The sequence below is a fragment of the Oryctolagus cuniculus genome, chromosome 12 (genome assembly GCF_964237555.1).
Source record: "Oryctolagus cuniculus chromosome 12, mOryCun1.1, whole genome shotgun sequence".
Classification (NCBI taxonomy): Eukaryota; Metazoa; Chordata; class Mammalia; order Lagomorpha; family Leporidae; genus Oryctolagus; species Oryctolagus cuniculus.
This window is the reverse complement of record NC_091443.1, coordinates 110,914,074-110,932,626: the sequence shown is the minus strand read 5'-3', so window position 1 is coordinate 110,932,626 and position 18,553 is coordinate 110,914,074. Positions and strand designations below refer to the sequence as shown.

Here is an 18,553-nt window from a genome sequence, read left to right as displayed (position 1 = left end):
GCGGTTGTGACTTGCATTTCCCTGGCGATGAGCGGCTGGCATGGGATGAGCAAGCATCCTCCGCTGTTAGAGAAGGGTCTCTTCACACCCTTAGCCTGCCTGTCAGGTTGTCGGACGCTGTGTTTTGGGGTTGACCCCTCCAGCCGCTTTCCACGTCCCTCTCCGCCCCGGGACCCGTGCCTTGGAACCCTGGGGAGGCCACTGCTCCTGGACAGATGCCCACGCTGTGCCGCCTGCCGCAGCAGCGGACCTTCCCCCAGGAATGCTCTTTCCCAGGCGCGCCTTACGCGTCACCCCGAGAGCGCTCCAACAGCCTTCTCCCGGTGCGGCACCTGCGCCACAGTGAAGCCGCAGCTTTGGATGGCCGCGTCCCTTATCGAGCGCCTGGGTTCAGATCCTGGCCCCTCTGCTGCTGATCCAGCTCCCTGCCAACACACACCCTGGAAGGCAGCCGGTGATGGTTCAAGTACTTGGGTCTCAAGCCAACCCCCCCACCCCAACATGGGAGACCTGGGTTGATTCCAAATAAAGTGAAAAAGAAAATGTAAAGCCACATCCCTTTTACCTCACATCACCGTTCCTCTCCTTCATGGAATTTAATCAGAGCCTGGAATTATGTTTACGTATTCACTCTGAAGTCAACGTTCACCTGGGTAAGTGCAGCACTTTGGGGACACAAGATGTTGGGTCTAGCGGTAGCTCTGAACACACATATTTATGGGAAAAAAAATGAATCACTGCTAGCTGGGGACTTGGGAGAGGGAGAGGACAGGGAATAGGACCCAAACTGGAATATTTATTTATTTGAGAGGCATAGAGACAGCGAAAGCGAGGCAGAGTTCCTGTCGGCCTGTTCACTCCACAAATGCCCACCATGGCTGAATCAAAGGCAGGGAGCCTGGAACTCAATCTGGCTTTCCCAGGTGGGTGTGGCAGGGACCCAGCCACTGGCGTCCCCCAGGGCCTGTATTAGCAGGAAGCTGGAGTCAGGAGCTGGAGTCAGAGCTAGCACTCTGACGTGAGGCGCGGGCATCTCAACCATCAGGCCAAATGCCCCCTCCCTCCAAAAAAAAAAAAAAAAAAAATTGGGATTTAACCTTTCCCGCTAGGCTTAATGTCACAGGAAAAGTCACAGGGAGTTTTGGCTTAGAATTTTACACACTAATTCCCGCGTCTGAAGCATAGTGCACAATGCTATGGGAGTCAGAGACGCTACTCTGCGGGCCTGGGGTCGAGTCAGCTCAGCCACAGGTCCCGGAGGTCGGCAGAGCAGCCGGGGTTCTGGGAATGACGTGGGCCCTCTGTCCCATCAGTACCGAGCAAGGGTGGAAACCGACTTCCCATTCCACAGGACACGAGAAAATCCTGCGGGTTTGTTTGTTTGTTATTTTTTGTCTTTTCATTTGAACACATTTTCAACAGCTGACGCCACAGTGGGCCAACCCAAGAGTGGCTAAGCCCAACTCTGGGTGCCTCAAGGGAGCACCGGCCAAGGTAAGCAGGTCCCATAAGCACCCCTCACTCGTGAATCAGAGTGACAAAGGCACAGGGGCCTCAGGGGACCAGGCCGGGGCACAAGAGGGAGAAACAGAGAGGGCCAGGCCCACACCAGCCAAGCCCCGGGCCTAAGCAGGCCTCCAATGCTACCTCCTCCACCGCACGCTTCTGAGCCTCCCCAGGGCTGGCGTATGGCAGGAAACCAGGCTGCCAGCACCCCGGCAGAGCCACGCACGACCCGGCCCGGCCCGGCCCCTCCCGGCCTCTGCGCAGCCTGGCAAGGCCCAGAGAATGGGCCTGTTCCCCCTGCCTTTCCAGAACCCAGGGAGTGGAAGCGCCGGGGCAGGATTCTTCCCCTGAAGACTCCGTGGAAGGGGGCTGGTTCCAAACACAGTGCGGCCTTTATCTGGGGCGGCACAGTGAGGCCTGAACCTGAGTTTCGGCTGAGACCAACAATCGTGTGCCAGCCACGTGCACAGCCAGGCTTGGCGCTGAGCCCTGAAGCCAGGACAGTGACAGGGAAGCATGATATCACCAAGGCCCCGGGGTTCGTCACAAGCAGAACAGATAGTCCCGGCTCTGCAGTGGACAGTCTGTACCTGAACTTCGGCCCCTGATTAACCTCTTGGTGTCCACGGAGAGGAAGCCTGTGGTATTTCCAACACCACCTGTGGCACAGCCGGTGACTTTCCCTGATACCTCTGACCTCCTGTGATGGCCCTTCCAGACCGTCCTGTCCCCGCAGGTGTCAGGTAGCCCCTCGGCCAGGTTGCTGCGCCGCACCAGGCCCACCTGGGACACCGGCACTTTCGTCACCGAGAGCCTCCCCACACCTGACAGTGCCTGCAGGTGGCATGCATGAACCCGGTCCTGCAGTCCCCAGCCCAGCCGCCAGGGGTGTCAGCAGGGAGAGTACAGCAAGACCTCAGCTCAACACCCACCCCTTCCTGTCGCCCCCTCCCAGGCCTGGGACACCCTGGAAACGTGTGGGACCCTGGGGGACGGGGAGACCCAGTGCCACCGTGCTGCTCCAGGGCCTCCCGTCTCGCCAGAAAGTGGCAGCTAGGACTTCTACGCTGGGCTGTCCATCTCTTCACAGTCCAGCCACCGTCCCCTGTGTGGGCAGTCTCTCCCTCACCACAGAGCGACACAGTTCCTCTCCGCCAGTGCCCCACGCCTGGCTCCCCGCACGGCTCTGTAGCAGGGACTCCCAGGGCCTAGAGAGCCCGCAAGTCCCACCAGCACAGCCCGCTGTGGAGTGGCCGCGTGACAGAGCTGCATTCCACACAGAGCGTGGCCGCCGGCCCTGGAATGGCTCCCAAGGCGCAACTTGGATTCTTTCGCACTGAAGTGGCTGCTGAAGCTTTGTGCGCAGAATTCCTCAACTCGTTCCAAAAATCTGGCTTTGCATTGGAGCCCCAAAACTTGCAGGAGCCACCACCTTGTAACAGGTGCTTCAGCTCGCTCGCTGAGGGGGCGTGGGGGAGGGCGTCTAGAATGTCCTCAGACTCCATCAGCCCAGCCGCAGCGTGAGCCGAAGGGATAGCACCCGGAATGTTGTTCTTTTTTAAGGCAGAGAGAGAGAGAGAGAGAGAGAGAGAGAGAGAGGTCTTCCACCAGCTGGTTCACTCCCCACACGGCTGCAACAGTCAGAGCTGGACCGATCCGAAGCCAGGAGCAGGAGCTTCTTCTGGGTCTCCCACATGGGTTCAGAGACCCAAGCACTCAGGACATCTGCTGCTGCTTTCCCAGGCCATAGCAGGGAGCTGGATCAGAAGTGGAGCAGCCAGGACTTGAACTGGTGCCCATACAGGATGTCGGCATCACAGCTTAACCTGCTACACCACAATGCAGGTCCCATGGAATGTTCTTCTTGGAGAAGGAGTGGGGACGATGGGCAAGCAGCTGTCACCTGCACACAGCAAAGATGCCTGGATCAAGAACGGGCCCTGAAGGACACATGGACACGGGCGTGAGGCTGGGGAAGCCTTTCCGCCCGGGAGACTGGGCCCCACCCCCGCTGAGAGCCAGCGAGCCGGCTCAGGACGGGGTCAAGTGCAGCCAGGCCCCGACCCTGACCTCCACCCACACCCAAGGGCAGCAGGAGCCCAGGGCCTCACCTGTGCCCCGGGACCGGGCCCTCCCAAGTGAAGGTGCACAACTGCTGCTCCAGCCGCGAGATGCGGACGGCCAGGTAGGACGAGGCCAGGACCAGGAAGCAGATCCTAGGGAGAGGGACGGGCAGGGCTCAGCCTTCCGTCCAGAAAAAGGGTGACTGAAGGCACCAGCGCCAACCCTGGGGACCGACAGCCTAGCAGGCATCCTCACAGCCCAGCAGTCCTGGGTGCTCCGGCAGAGCCCGGACAGCCACAGCTGTCCCCACTTCCTCTGTACCCAAAGGTGGAAGGCCCACTGCCCCTGCAGGTGTTGAAAGTGAGTCACAAGCCAGCTGACCCAGAGCAGGTGGGACGCCGAGGGGAAGGGGGGGGCTGGCTGTTCCTGTTACTTCCCGCCACGCTCACTGCCCTGGCCAGTGCCTGGACCGTCCCCAGGGAGCCAGGGGTTCTAGAAAAGGCCCTCGTGGTGGGCAGCCAGGAGGCCACGATCATCCCTGGGCAGGCTTTCCCCCAGCCAACGGTCGGCCACTCCCTGGTGTCCCCATTCGGAGCAGCGGCTCCTCCTCCTCTCAGCAGTTCCCTCGCCAGCCCCTCCCCACAGCATAGCCTTCACCCTGAATTAATTTCAGGAATAAAAATGGACGGGACCAGCGCTGTGGCATAGTAGGTAAACCCTTTGCCTGCAGCACCAGCAGTGGCCGCTCCACTTCTGAGCCAGCTCTCTGCTGTGGCCTGGGAAAGCAGCGGAAGATGGACCAAGGGCTTGGGCCCCTGCACCCGTGTAGGAGACCTGGACGATGTTCCTGACTCCTGGATCCAGTCCACCCAGCCCTGGCCATTGTGGCCATCTGGGGAGTGAACCAGCAGATGGAAGACCTCTCTCTGTGTCTCTCCCACTCTCTGTCTGTAACTGCTTCTCAAATAAATAAATAAATCTTATAAAGAATAAAAATGGAGGAGGTAGGCAGTTAAGATATTATTTGGGATGTCTGCATCCCATATCCGAACTGGGTTCAGATCCTGGCCCCGCTTCTGATCCAGTTTCCTGCTATCGCATACCCTGGAAGGCAGCAGGTGATGGCTTAGGAACTTGAGCACCCGCCATCCACACAGGAGTCCTGGATGCTCCTGACTCCTGGCTTTGGCCTGCCCCAGCCCCAGCTCCTGCAGGTATCTGGGGAGTGAACCAGCAGATGAAGATTCTCTGTCTCTCTCAGTTTCTCTCCTTTCACCGCTTCTCTGTCTCTCTACTGCCTTTCAAATAAAATGAAAATAAAGTATTCTTAAAAATAACAAAAACTGGGGCCAGAGCTGTGGCATAGTAGGCTAAGCCCATGCCAGCATTCTATATGGACACCAGTTCAAGTCCCAGCTGCTCCACTTCCCATCCAGCTCCCTGCTAATGTGCCTGGGAAAGCAGCGGAGGATAGCCCAACTGTTTGGGTCCCTGTACCCATGTGGGAGACCCGGATGAAGCCCCTGACCATGACCTCCCCTGTTCCAGGGCCCTTTCCAAACCCCTGGACACGGGGTGGGCTGCCCTCCTCCCCACAGCGCCACCTACAGCACGAAGACGACCTTGAGGAGCCGTGAATCCCAGAGCCTCAGCTCAGGGCTGCTCTTGGGGGGCTCCCACTGCAGTGGGTCCTCCGCGGTGGCCACAGCCTCTGCCAGAAAAAAACAGTAGGCACCTGCTTAGGTAGCCAGGACCCCCACCCCTGCCAGGGCCAGGCCCCCCTCCGCCATTGTCTGAAGCTGCTCGGCTTTGCCATTTCATCTCGTGGGAAGTCAGCTAAGTCCCCGTGGGCTCACCAGACCCCGGAGGCTTCCTGGAGGGGAAGAGGCTGTCTGTGGAGTCTGTGGGCGCCCGAGGGACACACGGGATGTTATCTGGGAGAGACAGGGACCTGGAGGCAGGGCACACGTTCCTCCACTTCATCTCGGGGATGCGAACCTCCTGCCAAAAAGACGGGGGACACTGATGGCCACCCCTCCCCCCTCCCGCCCACACCCAGGGGACCAAAGCAGGTGGAGGGGTTGCCATGGCAACCACATGCCGCTCCTCAGCAGGGACCACACCGGCCCCTCTGTCTTGGAAGACGGTGGGATCTCAGATGTGAGCCAAACCAGGCGCCCCCGCGCTCCCAGCCCAAGAAGGCTTGGCACAGCAGGGCTGCGGCAGGGTAAGTTAGGGCTTCTCGTAGTCCCCACTGCAATTCAGGTCAGCGGCTCACTGACCTGGGCAGGGCACTCAGACCCCATCAACAAAAACGGGAACATCACCTTCCATCTGCTACATGCTAATGAGCACACCGCATGCCTGGTGACACACTTGACAGTCACCAAAGGACACTTCAATCACCCAGCCTGTGCCTGCCCCAGAAACCTGGCTCAGCAGTGACCCCGCTCAAGGGACACCCAGATCCCATATCACAGTGCCTGGGTTTTCAGTCCCACTCCAGCTTCCTGATAATGTGCCAGAGAGACAGCAAGCGAGGGCCCAGGTACTTGGATCCTCCCACTCACAAGGGACAGAGGCCCTGGGAGACCTGGTTGGAGTTCCTGGCTCCTGGCTTCAGCCTGGTCCAGCCCTGGCTATTGTTGGCATTTGAGGAATGGCCCAGCCGATGCAGGAAAAAAACCTCCCTCTTTTTCTCTCTCTTTCACATAAATAAATAAAGTTTTTTTTTTTTTAAAGAAACTGATCTGTGGGTACCCAGGGCCCCGGCCGCCACAGGAAACTGCTGGAACCTTAGCAAATTGTGGCCACGTCTGGCCAGGTTCCACAGGGACGGCCTCCGGCTCCTCCCAGGGACATCTCTATCCCCAGAGGGCACCCCCTCCCTAGCAGACGGGTGCTGGCCTTGCATCTACACGGCGGCGGGACCCGACCTGGCCAGTGCTCCGTGGGCTCAGCTCCCCTGCTTCTTGGAAGGCCAGCAAATCTGCCGAGGACCTGGTTGCTCTGCAGGGCAGGGAGCCCGGCAGAGCTGGGGGACCCCCTGGCATGGCACGGCACAGGCTGTTTGGCCTGGTGACCCCGCTGCACGCTGCGCGCCCCTCCGGGGAGGCCCTGACACAGGCTGTGCTCCCGGGCTCTGCTCTCACCAGAGGCTCACACGTGGGCTCCTCTGGGCACTTCCGCACACTCAGAGTCTTCTTGCTACAAGGCTGAGCAGGGGAGGAAACGGGCAGGGTCAGGCACGGAAGGCACCAGCATCCCCCCACCCAGGAAAGGGCTTCACCTCCATGCAGCCACTGCGTCCGTGACACCCAGCGCCCAGAGTCTGCGGGAGCCCTACTTAACACCGGAGCAGAGGGGTAAACCCCACGTGACTGCCCCTCTGCCTCCCCAGAGGCCGGGGCCACAGCAAAGCTGCCCCATGCTCCTATCTGTGCAGACAGATACCCATGGGGACCACAAAGGCCCTTGGCCACACCAAGACACAAGCCCAGGCACACAGCTCCACCCACGCCTGCTCCTTGGACTGGACACATCACCCCCCACCCCCACCCCCACCCCCACCCCATAGCCCTGCCCAGGACCTGGATCCGGGCCTGGCCTGACTCCTGCCCCTGAGCTCCGCACCTGCAGGTGCGTGCAGACCCTCCTGAGCAGGTCGTACACGCTGTCCCGGGAGAGCAGGGACACGAAGACATACTGTACGTGGAAGGAGACGGGCGGTGACAGCGGTCCATGAGGATAAGCAAGACCCCCGGCTAGGAGCCCTCCGCCGGCTGCCCCACAGCCCAAGCTGCCCCTGGAGAGCCATGTGGCGGGCAGAAGGGAAGACCCAGGAGTGGGCCGGGGCAGGCTGGGAGCGGGGCTGGGCGGGGACCCGGCTGGAGACTCACAGACCTTCTGGCTGGTGCTGGTGGTGATGGCCAGGCCGTTGGGAAGCAGCCGCGCCATCTTGTGCTTTTTGATGATTTGCACCGACAGCACTGGAATGACCACCTGAGAGGGAGGCGCACGCTCGTTCAGGCCTCCCCCGTGCGCCACGGCCCCTGCTCTGCGGCAGCCTGACCCCAGGCACGGGGCACCGGAACACCACCCTCCCCTTACCCCACCTTGCCCAGCCAGCACCTCACTGCGGGGCGCTCGGTGAGGTCAGACCCTCGTAGCTACGAGGCCATCTGGCAAATCCCAAGCCCTAGTGACGGGGCTCCCGGCCACCTCCCGCGTGCGACATTCCCTCCAATGCCCGAGGCCTAGTTTACTATTCTTTTTTAAAAGATTGATTTATTTATTTGAAAGGCAGCATGACAGGGAGAGACAAAGAGCTCTTCTACCCACTGGTTCATTCCCTAAATGGCTGCAACAGCCAGGGCTGGGCCAGGCTGAAGCCAGGAGCCAGGAACTCCATCCAGGTCTCCCATGAGGGTGGCAGGGGCCCAAGGACTTGGGCCACTTTCTACTGCCTTCCCAGGCCACACTAGCGGAAGCGGGCTGGGAACGCGCTGTCTCGGGACGCCAGTGCCAGGGCCCCCGAGGCCTTTCGAGACACTTGCAGGAGCGTCTGAGCAGTTCAGGCCACGTGCGAGGTCTCTGCATTCTAGAAGGGGCGGGGGCAGCCCTCCCCCTCGTGCCTACCTTGATGTCCTTGCCGAAGAGGCTGGCGTGGAAGCAGAGCCAGTTGGGAGAGATGTAGAGCCGGCCCTGGACCAGGAGGTCTCTCTGGAGGGCGCAGGAGCACACTGGGAGAGCAGCAGGGGAAAAGCAAGGTTGACCAGAAGCCCCGAGCCCAGGAGCCCAGAGTCCAGCTCAGCCTGGCTGCTTCCTCCCTCCCCAAACAGTCTGCTCCCCTGGGGCTCTAAGAGCATCTCAGCAGGAGCCAGACTGGCCCCCCTCCCCCGCCTCCAGGCCCCCTAGGCTGCACAGGTCCCTGCGGGAATGTCAATCCTGGATTCTCGGCTCCAGGAGAAGCCTCCATCCTACCCGCCTGGAGAGAGGGCCCTGGCTGGCCAGCTGCTCCCTGCGTACGCTCAGTGAGGGCCTGAGCCGGAGACAAGGAGACAGCAAGGAGCAGAGCAGGCATGAGGGCTGGGCGCCTGCACGCCTGCAGGGACCTTCACAATCCAGCCCCGGCTCTCCCTTCTGGAGAAGCAGCGGGGCAGCCAGGCCCCAGCACCCTGGCTGCCGCTCCAGCCACAGCTCACCTTTGAGCACCGTCTCCTCGGCGGGGATGTCCTTGAACAGCTTGTGGTACTGCTGGTTCGACTTACTCAGCAGGGCCTGCAAACACATGCCGGCTGGTGGGAGAAGCCCTGGGAGCCCCGTGGGCCCTCTCTCATCACCAGGAAGGGATACCGGGAGGCCTAGAGATTCCGCCTGCAGACACCAGGAGCCAAATTCCAAGCACGTAAGTCCTGAGAGCAGCCTGTGACTGGAGGGGACCCCCTACTCTGCTCCCCTCACCACCGCACAGATGGGTCTGGGTGACCAAGCAGACGAATGTCACCGAGCCCGGGTGCAGGCAGGCCAGGCCCTCGGGGGTGGGGTGGGGGAGCCAGCCCTGCACACTTACCCCTGCCCGGCCACACTTCTTTATCTCTCCGCCCTTGGAGCCCTCTGGCCAGTGCAGGCTGCAAGTGGACGCTGCATTCCAGGGACAGGCGGCCCCGGAGCCCTGCCCACGCATCCTCCGTGCCCACTCTGCCTGGGTCTCGGGCCAGCAGCTCTGCGCAGGGACTGGAGACTCCAGCCCCTCTCTAGGAACACAGCAAAATGAGAAGGGCATGGGCTGCCAGGCTGAGGAGTCGCCCACCCCTGGACGTCTGGGACTCACTCCAGTGTCTGGCTCAGGGCCAGGCAGAGGGGCAAGCAGTGCAGGTGCAGGGCCCAGCCTGGGGGCGGGGTGGGGGTGGGGAGCCGGGGGTCCAGGAAGAACTTGCTGCCTTGCGGCTGGGCGCAGAGCTGTGCATGGAGTAGCTGAGCACAGCTGCCGGAGGCTGGCCAGGTGGGAACACAGGGGTGGCGCTCAAATGCAAACCCTGTGGGCAGGAGGAAGCTCGGACCCGAGAAGGCTGTGCTCTGCCGGGTTCAAGCACCTTGGCCGGCCCTGCAAGGTCTCAGCCTGGGGCGCCCTTCCTAGCGGTCTCCTGCTGGGGGCTCCCCACCCCCCAAGCTGTCTGCACCTCTGAGCCAGAGGGGTCTCACCTGCAGGCTGGAGGTTCCGGCACTCGACCTGCTTTCCTTAGCAGGACACAGGGCTCCCCAGAGAGGCCGTCTTTCCGGGCATGAGCTGTTTGCTAGGGAGAAGCAGATGCACTGCTGGAAGGGAGTGTCTGGGGAAGTCGGGGCAGCTGCCTCTGTCCGGGCCCCACCCCCACACAGCCAGGCTCAGACTTTCAGGGTTGGGCAGCAGCAGCAGAGGTTCTGGGGGGCGCTGAGGAGCGGCCGGCAGCCTCAGGCACTCTCAGCCTCCTTTCCTGGAAGCTGAACTTCAGTTTGCACCTGGCCCAGTAGGAAACTCACTCACAACAGCCCCGGGGCCAGAGTCCGCCAGCTGGGAACCCAGGCGGAGTGGGCCTCCAGCCCTGCCCTGGAGAAGCCCCACGGGAGGGCAGGACCAGGCACCTGCTCACGACTGCAAGGGAAGGTTTCAGAGGTGCCCGGCAGCATTTCTGTAAACCCTTGGGTTCTGGGAAGGGACGTGGGCCGGGCAGCTTCATCCCAGCTGAGCAGTGGGGGAGGGAGGGCCCGCAGGTGGCCACAGAGAGCCAAAGCATCTGAAAAATGTCCGAGGGAAAGGGCCGTGAGTCCCTTCACTCCTGCTCTGCCAAGGCTCGGGCTCTACGGAGCTGCAGCAGCCGGGCCCTCAGCCGATCTGGAGCCGGCACGTCGCCTGCAAGGCCGCAATCAGCTGTGACCAGGAAGTCCCATCTGTCCCCAGGCTCTGCCAGGCCCGGCACAATACCTTACAAATGAGCAAACGGAGGCCACCAAGGGACAGGCCGTGCCGTGCTCCACAGAGAAAGCCAGGGCACCCCACCCACACGACCGGCACAGCCACGGCCCTGTGGCCAGGGGCCTTTAACCCGGGCCTCACGGAGGGCTCTGACACTTAGCAGCAGACAGGCATGGGGACCGTGGTCCCTGACACTGCCTCTCCAGGGACGTCAGGGCGTGCACGCACCCTGAGGGTGCTCGCACAGGGTCAAAGTTAGCACCTCGCAATGTGCTTATCAGAACCTGTCATGTGACTGCGCTTACTGGGTCTCACGGGGATGGTGGCACCACTGACCCCACCCTTGGATCCTCAGTTCATTGGCCGGAGTGATAACTTCCACATGCCTTTTTTTTCCCCTTGATTTTTTATGCTCATTATAGAAAGTGAGAAATATATATATATATATGCTCACAATCACCCATAAGAAAAAAAATTCCTTAATGATCACCAAATGGGGCTGGCATTGTGCCACAGTGGGTTACATATTTAACAATAAATAAATAAATAAGTCACCCAAAGAAAAGGTTTCTGCATAAAATACATATTGTGGATCACGTGGCACATAACTTTTAGACCTCATTTTTTAAATTCGATTTTTATTAAATTTTTTTTTAAATTTTGATTTGAAAGGCAGAGAGACAGAGGAAGACAGATCTTCTGCTCACTAGTTCCCTCCCCAAGCACCCGCAACAACCAGAGCTGGAACAGGCTGAAGCAAGGAGCCTGGCACCCCACCCAGGTCTCCCACGCGGGCGGCAGGGACCCAAGTCCTTGAGCCATCAGTGCGCCTCCCACGGAGTGCGTCAGCAGGAAGCTGGAGTCAGGAGCGGAAAGCAGACACAGATACGGAAGCAGGCAAGCCTGGGGGTCACTTAAGTGCTGAGCCGAATGCCCGCCCCGTGGCCTACACCTGTTGCTCCACGAGCTTCCAGGGCAGTTTTCCAGGTCACTGTTGACGCCAGGGACCAATTCCTCAGAAGTGAACTTAGCCTGAGAACGCAGGGGCCACACCAGTCACCTGGCGTCACCGTCGCCTCTGCTGCGCCATACCTCTCACCTGTGCAGTGATCAAGAGGGAGAAGGCAGGATGGTGGGAGGGAGGGAAAGAGAAAGAGAAGGAGAGAGAGACTCGCCCATCCACTAGTTCATTCCCCAAGTGGCTCTAACAGCCAGGGCTGGGCCAGGCAGAAGCCAGAGAGCCTGCAGCTCCACCCAGGTCTCCCACGCCCAAGCTCTTGGGCATCTCCTGCTCCCTGCCCAGGTACATTGGCAGGGAACTGGATCAGAAATGGAGCAACTGGGACTCGAACCAGCACTCAGGTGGGATGCTGGCACTGCAGGCCACAGCATAACCCACTGTGCCACCATGCTGACACTATGCTGTTTTTTTTTTTTTAAGATTTATTTTATTTACTTGAAAGACAGAGTTACAGAGAGAGAGAGAGAGGTCTTCCTTTTGTTGGTTCACTCCCCAGATGGCCGCAACAGCTGGAGCTGCGCCGATCCAAAGCCAGGAGCTTCTTCCCGGTCTCCCACATGGGTGCAGGGGCCCAAGGACTTGGGCCATCTTCTACTGCTTTCCCAGGCCATAGCAGAGACCTGGATCGGAAGTGGAGCAGCCGGGACTAGAACTGGTGCCCATACGGGATGCCGGCGCTACAGGCCAGTGCTTTAACCCGCTGTGCCACAGTGCCAGCCTCCCAATGCTGTTTTCATTTGTAGTGCTGCTTCCTGGTAGGCTGGATTTTTTTCCCTGCAAATATATACTAACCTTTGGAATTTCACCTGTGGATCACCTATATGACTCTCATATACATTCTTTGTTGGAAATATTAATCTTTTTTTTTTTTTTTTTTTTTTTTTTTTGGACAGGCAGAGTTAGACAGTGAGAGAGAGACAGAAAGGTCTCTGTGTGCTGTCTCTGATCACACTGTGCCGAGAAGCCAAGTGCTTCTCCTGGTCTCCCATGGGGTGCAGGGCCCAAGCACCTGACAATCCTCCACTGCACTCCCGGGCCACAGCAGAGAGCTGGCCTGGAAGAGGGGCAACCGGGACAGAATCCAGCGCCCCGACCAGGACTAGAACTCGGGGTACCGGCGCCACAGGCGGAGGATTAGCCAAGTGAGCCGCGGCACCAGCCGGAAATATTCATCTTTAGTTTAGCACCTTTACAAACATCGTCCCTAGCTGGTCATTTGCCTCTTGTCTGTGGTGTCTTTCCTGTCTATGCACCAGTGATTGTGGGCCAGGTCCCACCCACCTCGCCCACCTTCTGTTTCTCCCTTGGTCTGTGTCCTTTCACTGGGAGGGGGCAGCACGGCCGTTGCTTGGGGAACCAGGATGCCATAGCAGAGCGCTGCTTCAAGTCCAGCTCCCTGCTGCTACGCCTGAGAAGCAGTGGATAACGGCTCAGACACTTGGGCCTCGCCTCCCATGTGGGAGACCCGGATGGAGCTCCAGGCTATGGCCCTGGCCCAGACCTGCTGGTTGCTGTGGGCGTTTGGAAAATAAACCAGCAGATGAAGGTTCTCTCCCTCTCTCTTTTTCTCACTATGCCTCTCTGACACTGGCTTTTAAATAAATAAATCTTTTTTGGAAAAAAGTTCATGGACTGGCACTGTGGCTTAGCAGGTAAAGCCGCTGCCTGTAGTGCCGGCATCCCACGTGGGCACCAGTTCGAATCATGGCTTCTCCACTTCCGATGTAGCTCTCTGATGTGGCCTGGGAAAGCAGTAGAAGATGGCCCAAGTCCTTGGGCCCCGGAACCCGTGTGGGAGACCCAGAAGAGGCTCCTGGCTCCTGGCTTTGGATTGTCGCAGCTCCAGCCATTGCAGCCAACTGGAGAATGAACCAGCAGATGGAAGACCCCTCTCTCTCTTTCTTCCTCTCCTTCTCTCTCTGTGCAACTCTGACTTTCAAATAAATAAATAAATCTTTAAAAAATATAAAATAAATCTTTAAAAAATGAATTTATTTTGGTACCAAAACTTCATGAAAAATGTGTATTAAGAAAAAACAAGGGCCTGGCCTGGCAGCACCGCCTATCACAAGGGCACTGGTTCGAGTCCCAGCTGCTCCACTTCTGATCCAGCTCTCTGCTGTGGCCTGGGAAAGTAGCAGAGGATGGCCCAAGTCCTTGGACCCCTGCATCCACATGCAAGACCAGGAAGAAGCTCCTGGCTCTAGCCTGGCCAACTCCTGGCCATTGAAACCATTCGGGGAGTGAACCAGTGAATGAAGATTTTTCTCTGTGTGCCCCCCTCTCTCTGAAACCGTATTTTTCTTTTATCTTCTCTTTCTCTTTCTTTTTTTCTTTTTTTTTTTCTTTTTTGAAAGGCAGAGTGGACAGTGAGAGAGAAAGAGACATAGAGAAAGGTATTTCTTTGCCATTGGTTCACCCTCCAATGGCCGCTGTGGCCGGTGCTTCGGCCGGCACACCGTGCTGATCCAAAGCCAGGAGCCAGGTGCTTCTCCTGGTCTCCCATGGGGTGCAGGGCCCAAGAACTTGGGCCATCCTCCACTGCACTCCCAGGCCACAGCAGAGAGCTGGACTGGAAGAGGGGCAACCAGGACAGAATCCAGCACCCTGACTGGGACTAGAACCGGGTGTACCGGCGCCACAGGTGGAGGATTAGCCTAGTGAGCCGTGGCACCGGCCTTCTCTTTCTTTTTTTTAAGATTTGTTTATTTATTTGACAGGCAGAGTTACAGACAGTGGGAGAAACAGTGGGAGAGAGAGAGAGATCTTCTATCTTCTCTCCCCAAATGGTCACAACGGCCAGAGCTGGGCTGATCTGAAGCCAGGAGTTAGGAGCTTCATCTGGGTCTCCCATGTGGGTGCAGGGGCCCAAGCACTTGGGCCATCTTCTGCTGCTTTCTGAGGCCATTAGCAGGACACGACCCAGCGCCCACATGGGACGCCAGCGTCGCAGGTGGAGGCTTAGCCTACGACACCACAGCACCAGCCCCTGTAGCTGTCATTCACAAAACAGAGAACCCCCGAGGAACTGCCCAGGCCATCAGGGGTATGCACATCCAAAAAGCCACCGAGTGTGTGAGACATCGCATGACAGAAGCCACGTGTGCCACTCCGCCCTCACGAGGGTGCAGCTGGGGGGTGTGCCAAGGCCGAGCAGGGGGGTGGCCTCAGGGTCAGTGGCCCAAAAAGAGTGTGGAGTTTCTGCTGCGTGAGCTTAAAACTGCAGAGAGCGCCGCTCAGCTGAAGGATCCGGTGTAGACCCTCTGCTCACTGAGTATCTCCGGGTGAACAAAGCCCCTGGATGGGCCACTGTCCCCATAGGGCCCGTGGTCGCATGACCCCAGGCATGAGCTCCCCGGGCCACGAGGACGTGATCCTCACTGAAAATAAATCCAAGTTGGGGGCCGGCGCTGTGGCCTCCATATGAGCGCTGGTTCAAGTCTCAACTGCTCCACTTCCAATCCAGCTCTCCGCTATGGCCTGGGAAAGCAGTGGAAGATGGTCCAAGTGCTTGGGCCCCTGCACCCGTGTGGGAGACCTAGAAGAAGCCCCCGGCTCCTGGCTTCAGATCAGCCCAGCTCTGACCATTGTAGCAATTTGGGGAGTGAACTAGCAAACAGAAGCTCTCTCTCTCTGTAAATCTGCCTCTCTAATAAATAAATAAATCTTAAAAATAAATAAATGCAAATTAAAAGAATACAAAATAAGTAAAAGCAACTCCTGTCCATGTGATCAGCAGGGCGGTGACAGAACTTTCCAGCCCTTCCCATCATGCCCTGGGATGGAGACCCCGCCTGTCATAGAGACGGCTTTCGACACCATCTTCCATTTCAGACCCTCCACTGAGTCCTCCCCTCTCCTCCCTGCAATGTCTGCTCAGAAGGAAGGCAAAGAAATGGGAGCAGGCAGTGGGAGGAGCCCAGGTGGGTCTTCGCCTGTGGAGCCAGGAAGAGGGGTTCACCTGGTGCCTCCAGCCCGGGAGGCAGCCTCTGTCCGTCCCCGCCCCCTGCAGCCAGCTGCTTAGGCCCTGTGTACCGAGAACCCCGCAGGCTCCCATCCGCTGCCCGGAGCCATCTAGACTGCGGGGTTACTCTCAGGGCCCTGAGTCCAGGGCCACAAAAGCAGACCTTCTGCAGCGAGTGGGATGGAGAGCGGTGGGAGGTGGGGGTGTGGCTGGATTTTTTGCACATCAGGTGCCAGAGACCCGAAAGCTCCCGGGACGCAGCCCTCCCTTGCTGAGCTGCTCTGCAGGCGGGAGAGCCGCCAAGAGAGGCCAGGCAGGCGCTGTGGAGGTGGGGCACTGCCCTCCTTCAGGAGGGCACAGGTACCCACTTGGAGCCTCCTGTGGGAAGGGGCAGCCCACATGGCAGGTGTGTGGGACAGGGAGACGAGGGGAGAGAGGCAGAGAGCCCAGAAAGCCAGCGGGGCCTGACTGCTCTGCAAGGCCTCCCCCAGACTCAGAACACCCAGACAGGCTGCAATCCTCCCTGGGCTCAGACCCCGCCACCCACAGCAGCTGCCCAGGAGCTGCCCAGGAGCCCACATCACGCTCAGTCTGCTCCCTTCTGAGCAACGCCTGCTCAGATCAGCTGCGCTGAGAGCTCAACCCACCGCTGCCCACCCCACACCCAGGAGATCCTTCAGGGCCCAAGAGCCCCTGGGCGGCTGATCTGCCCGGGGCTGTTTCCCGGACACAGCCGTGCCCTCCCTGGACGGCCCCTCCCAGCAGGGCCGGGACCAACCCTGCCGCTCTCCCGCTAACCGTCCTACACCCGGCCATCCCATTGCTCCCTCCCAACCTTCCTGCTGCTCCCCCCAGCTACCACCCGCCACCCGCTCCTGTGCAGCTCCAGACCTGGTCTGCTCACTCGCCCTGGACCCCCCCACACACACGCGTACCTGCTCAGGATGCCTCAAGCCTCAGCTGGGAGTGGCACCTCCCCTGTGAAGCCTTCCCTGCTTTCACCAGCACAGCTGCCCTCTCTGGGGTGCACACTGGCCAGCACTCACTGCCTCTGAGCGCACACTGCCTCCCCCAGCTGGCTCCCAGGTCCGAGGGGGCGCGGCTGGCCCCGGCTCTGCGTCCCAGCTCACAGCTGAAGGAAAGCAGGAGACAGACCAGAGAGAGAGAGGGGTGATGACAACCCGAAGGGGGGAGGAGAGGTGAGGAAGAGGAAGAGGCAGGGCTGCCGGTCACCCGCAGTGGGCCCTTCCCGGCAGGAGCCCAGGCGAGCAGCACCAGGCACTCACCCAGCACAGCTGACGGCTCACAGGGGCCCTGCGTGGGAGGCAGAGCAAATGGCAGAGGGCAGGGTGGGAGGGGGATCTGGGCGCCGGCCCAGGCTGGGCCCCTCCCGTCCCTGCTGCAGCGTCCACTCAGCCGCCCTCCCCTGGCCATCCACGCCTAGGCAGCACCCGCGGCTCACCCAGCCCTTCCCAGCCAGAGGGCGGGCCTCCCCCAGGGCGTGCGCCAGCCTCGGGCGCTGTGGCTGAAGCCTCAGCAAGGGCCTGGCAGCCTGCGTGGCCACGGGCGGGGTGGGAGGTGCCACGTGCTCCACGCTGACTCCTCCAGGACTCCTGAGATGAGGGCATCCCCCAGGTCCTGCTGTCCACAGCTGGCAGGACACAGGGGCCCAGTGAGCCCCAGCACAGCGGCCGGAGCCCACAGAAGATGCAGGCCAGCAGCAGGCCCCTGCGAGGACAAGCCGAGGAGCCCCAGAAGCAGCCACCCCCCATCCTGGGCAGAACTGGGAAGACTCCTGCTCCCGCTGCAGCCCCAAGTGCCCAGGCCCCCGCCAGCCCTGCCTCCGCCCGCGCAGCCCGCTGCCCACCTCCCCTCCCTGGAGAAAGGGCCCTCTGCTGTGCCCTACCAGCACCTGCCGGGTGCACACTGCAGTCACCTGCAGAGCTTGTTGAAGGAACAAAGCATGAGGGGCTCCATCGGAATCTTGGGGGACGCTTTAGGAGTCCAGTACCAGGGCCCCGCCACCCACCCGGGACACCTGGGTGGAGTTCCCAGCTCCAGCCATTGCAGGCATTTGGGGAGCAAACCAACAGATGCGCGCTCCACCCGCCTGCCTCTCAAATCAAGAAAAGGAAGGCGGGGGGGAGGGGGACACTGGCCTTCTGACCAGCAGGGTGGGTGGGGCCGCCGTCTGTGACCCTAGCACCCATCCCATCCCATCCGCTCTGCTGCTGACCCGGCTCCTGCTAATGCACCTGGGAAAATAGCAGTGGATGGCCCAAGCGCTAGGGCCCTGCTGCCCACGGGGGAGACGTGGACGGCGATCCAGGCTCCTGGCTTTCGCCTGGCCCTGCCCTGCCATTGTGGCCATTTAGGGGAATGAACCAGCAGATGGAAGATCTCTCCCTCTGTGTCTCCCCCACCCCTCTTTCTGCCTTAAAAAAATAAATAAATCTTTTAAAAAATAAGAAAAAAGGGCTGGCACTGTGGCACTGGGGGTAAAGCGGCTGCCTGCAGCCCTGGCATCCCATATGGGCGCCAATTTGATTCCTGGCTGCTCCACTTCTGATGCAGCACCCTGCTATGGCCTTGGAGAAGCAGTGGAGAACGGCTCAAGTCCTTGGGCCCCTGCACCCACATGCGAGACCTGGGAGAAGCTCCTGGCTTCTGGCTTTGGCCTGGCCTGGCCCGGCCCCAGTCATTGCTGCCATTTGGGGAGTGAACCTGCAGATGGAAGACATCTCTCTCTCTCTCTCTCTCTCTCACTCTCTCTTTCTCTCTCTCTTTCTGTAGCTCTGACTTTCAAATCAAAGTAAAATTTTAAAAAATAAGGAAAGAGAAGAAAAAAAAACGAAGTGCACAGAGAGCTCATTTATCTGTTTCACACACCTCCTTTCCTTCCAGCCACACCGCCCAGGTCCCGGGACAGCCACCGTGCAGGTCTCCAGCTGTGCGGCCACTCTACCTCCCCGGGCGTGCCCTGCTCACACCCTCCGCATCCGTCCCGTGCCCGCTCTGGCTCAGGAATGAGCTGGGGGGACTG

The 18,553-nt window shown here is 59.8% G+C and overlaps 1 protein-coding gene across 7 annotated transcripts; it reads right to left on the bottom strand.

Moving 5' to 3' along the window:
• Positions 1-629: 629 nt before the first annotated feature.
• GRAMD2A (GRAM domain containing 2A) lies at positions 630-17,056 on the bottom strand. Of its 7 annotated transcripts, XM_070054735.1 has the most exons (13): positions 16,446-16,757; positions 11,478-11,624; positions 9,775-9,866; positions 9,143-9,326; positions 8,775-8,850; positions 8,209-8,312; positions 7,474-7,572; positions 7,204-7,275; positions 6,723-6,785; positions 5,427-5,571; positions 5,179-5,281; positions 3,618-3,722; positions 632-3,446 (listed from the first exon to the last, which is right to left on the bottom strand). In XM_070054735.1, exons 4-13 carry the CDS (start codon positions 9,254-9,256, stop codon positions 3,434-3,436), a joined length of 894 nt encoding a protein of 297 aa, XP_069910836.1. In that variant the 5' UTR covers positions 9,257-9,326; positions 9,775-9,866; positions 11,478-11,624; positions 16,446-16,757; the 3' UTR covers positions 632-3,433. The 7 variants fall into 7 exon arrangements, with proteins under 7 accessions (XP_069910835.1, XP_069910830.1, XP_069910832.1 ...); XM_070054729.1 differs by having other exon boundaries at positions 631-3,446; positions 7,204-7,572; positions 16,446-16,761; XM_070054732.1 differs by having other exon boundaries at positions 632-3,409; positions 7,204-7,572; positions 16,446-16,759.
• Positions 17,057-18,553: the final 1,497 nt, after the last annotated feature.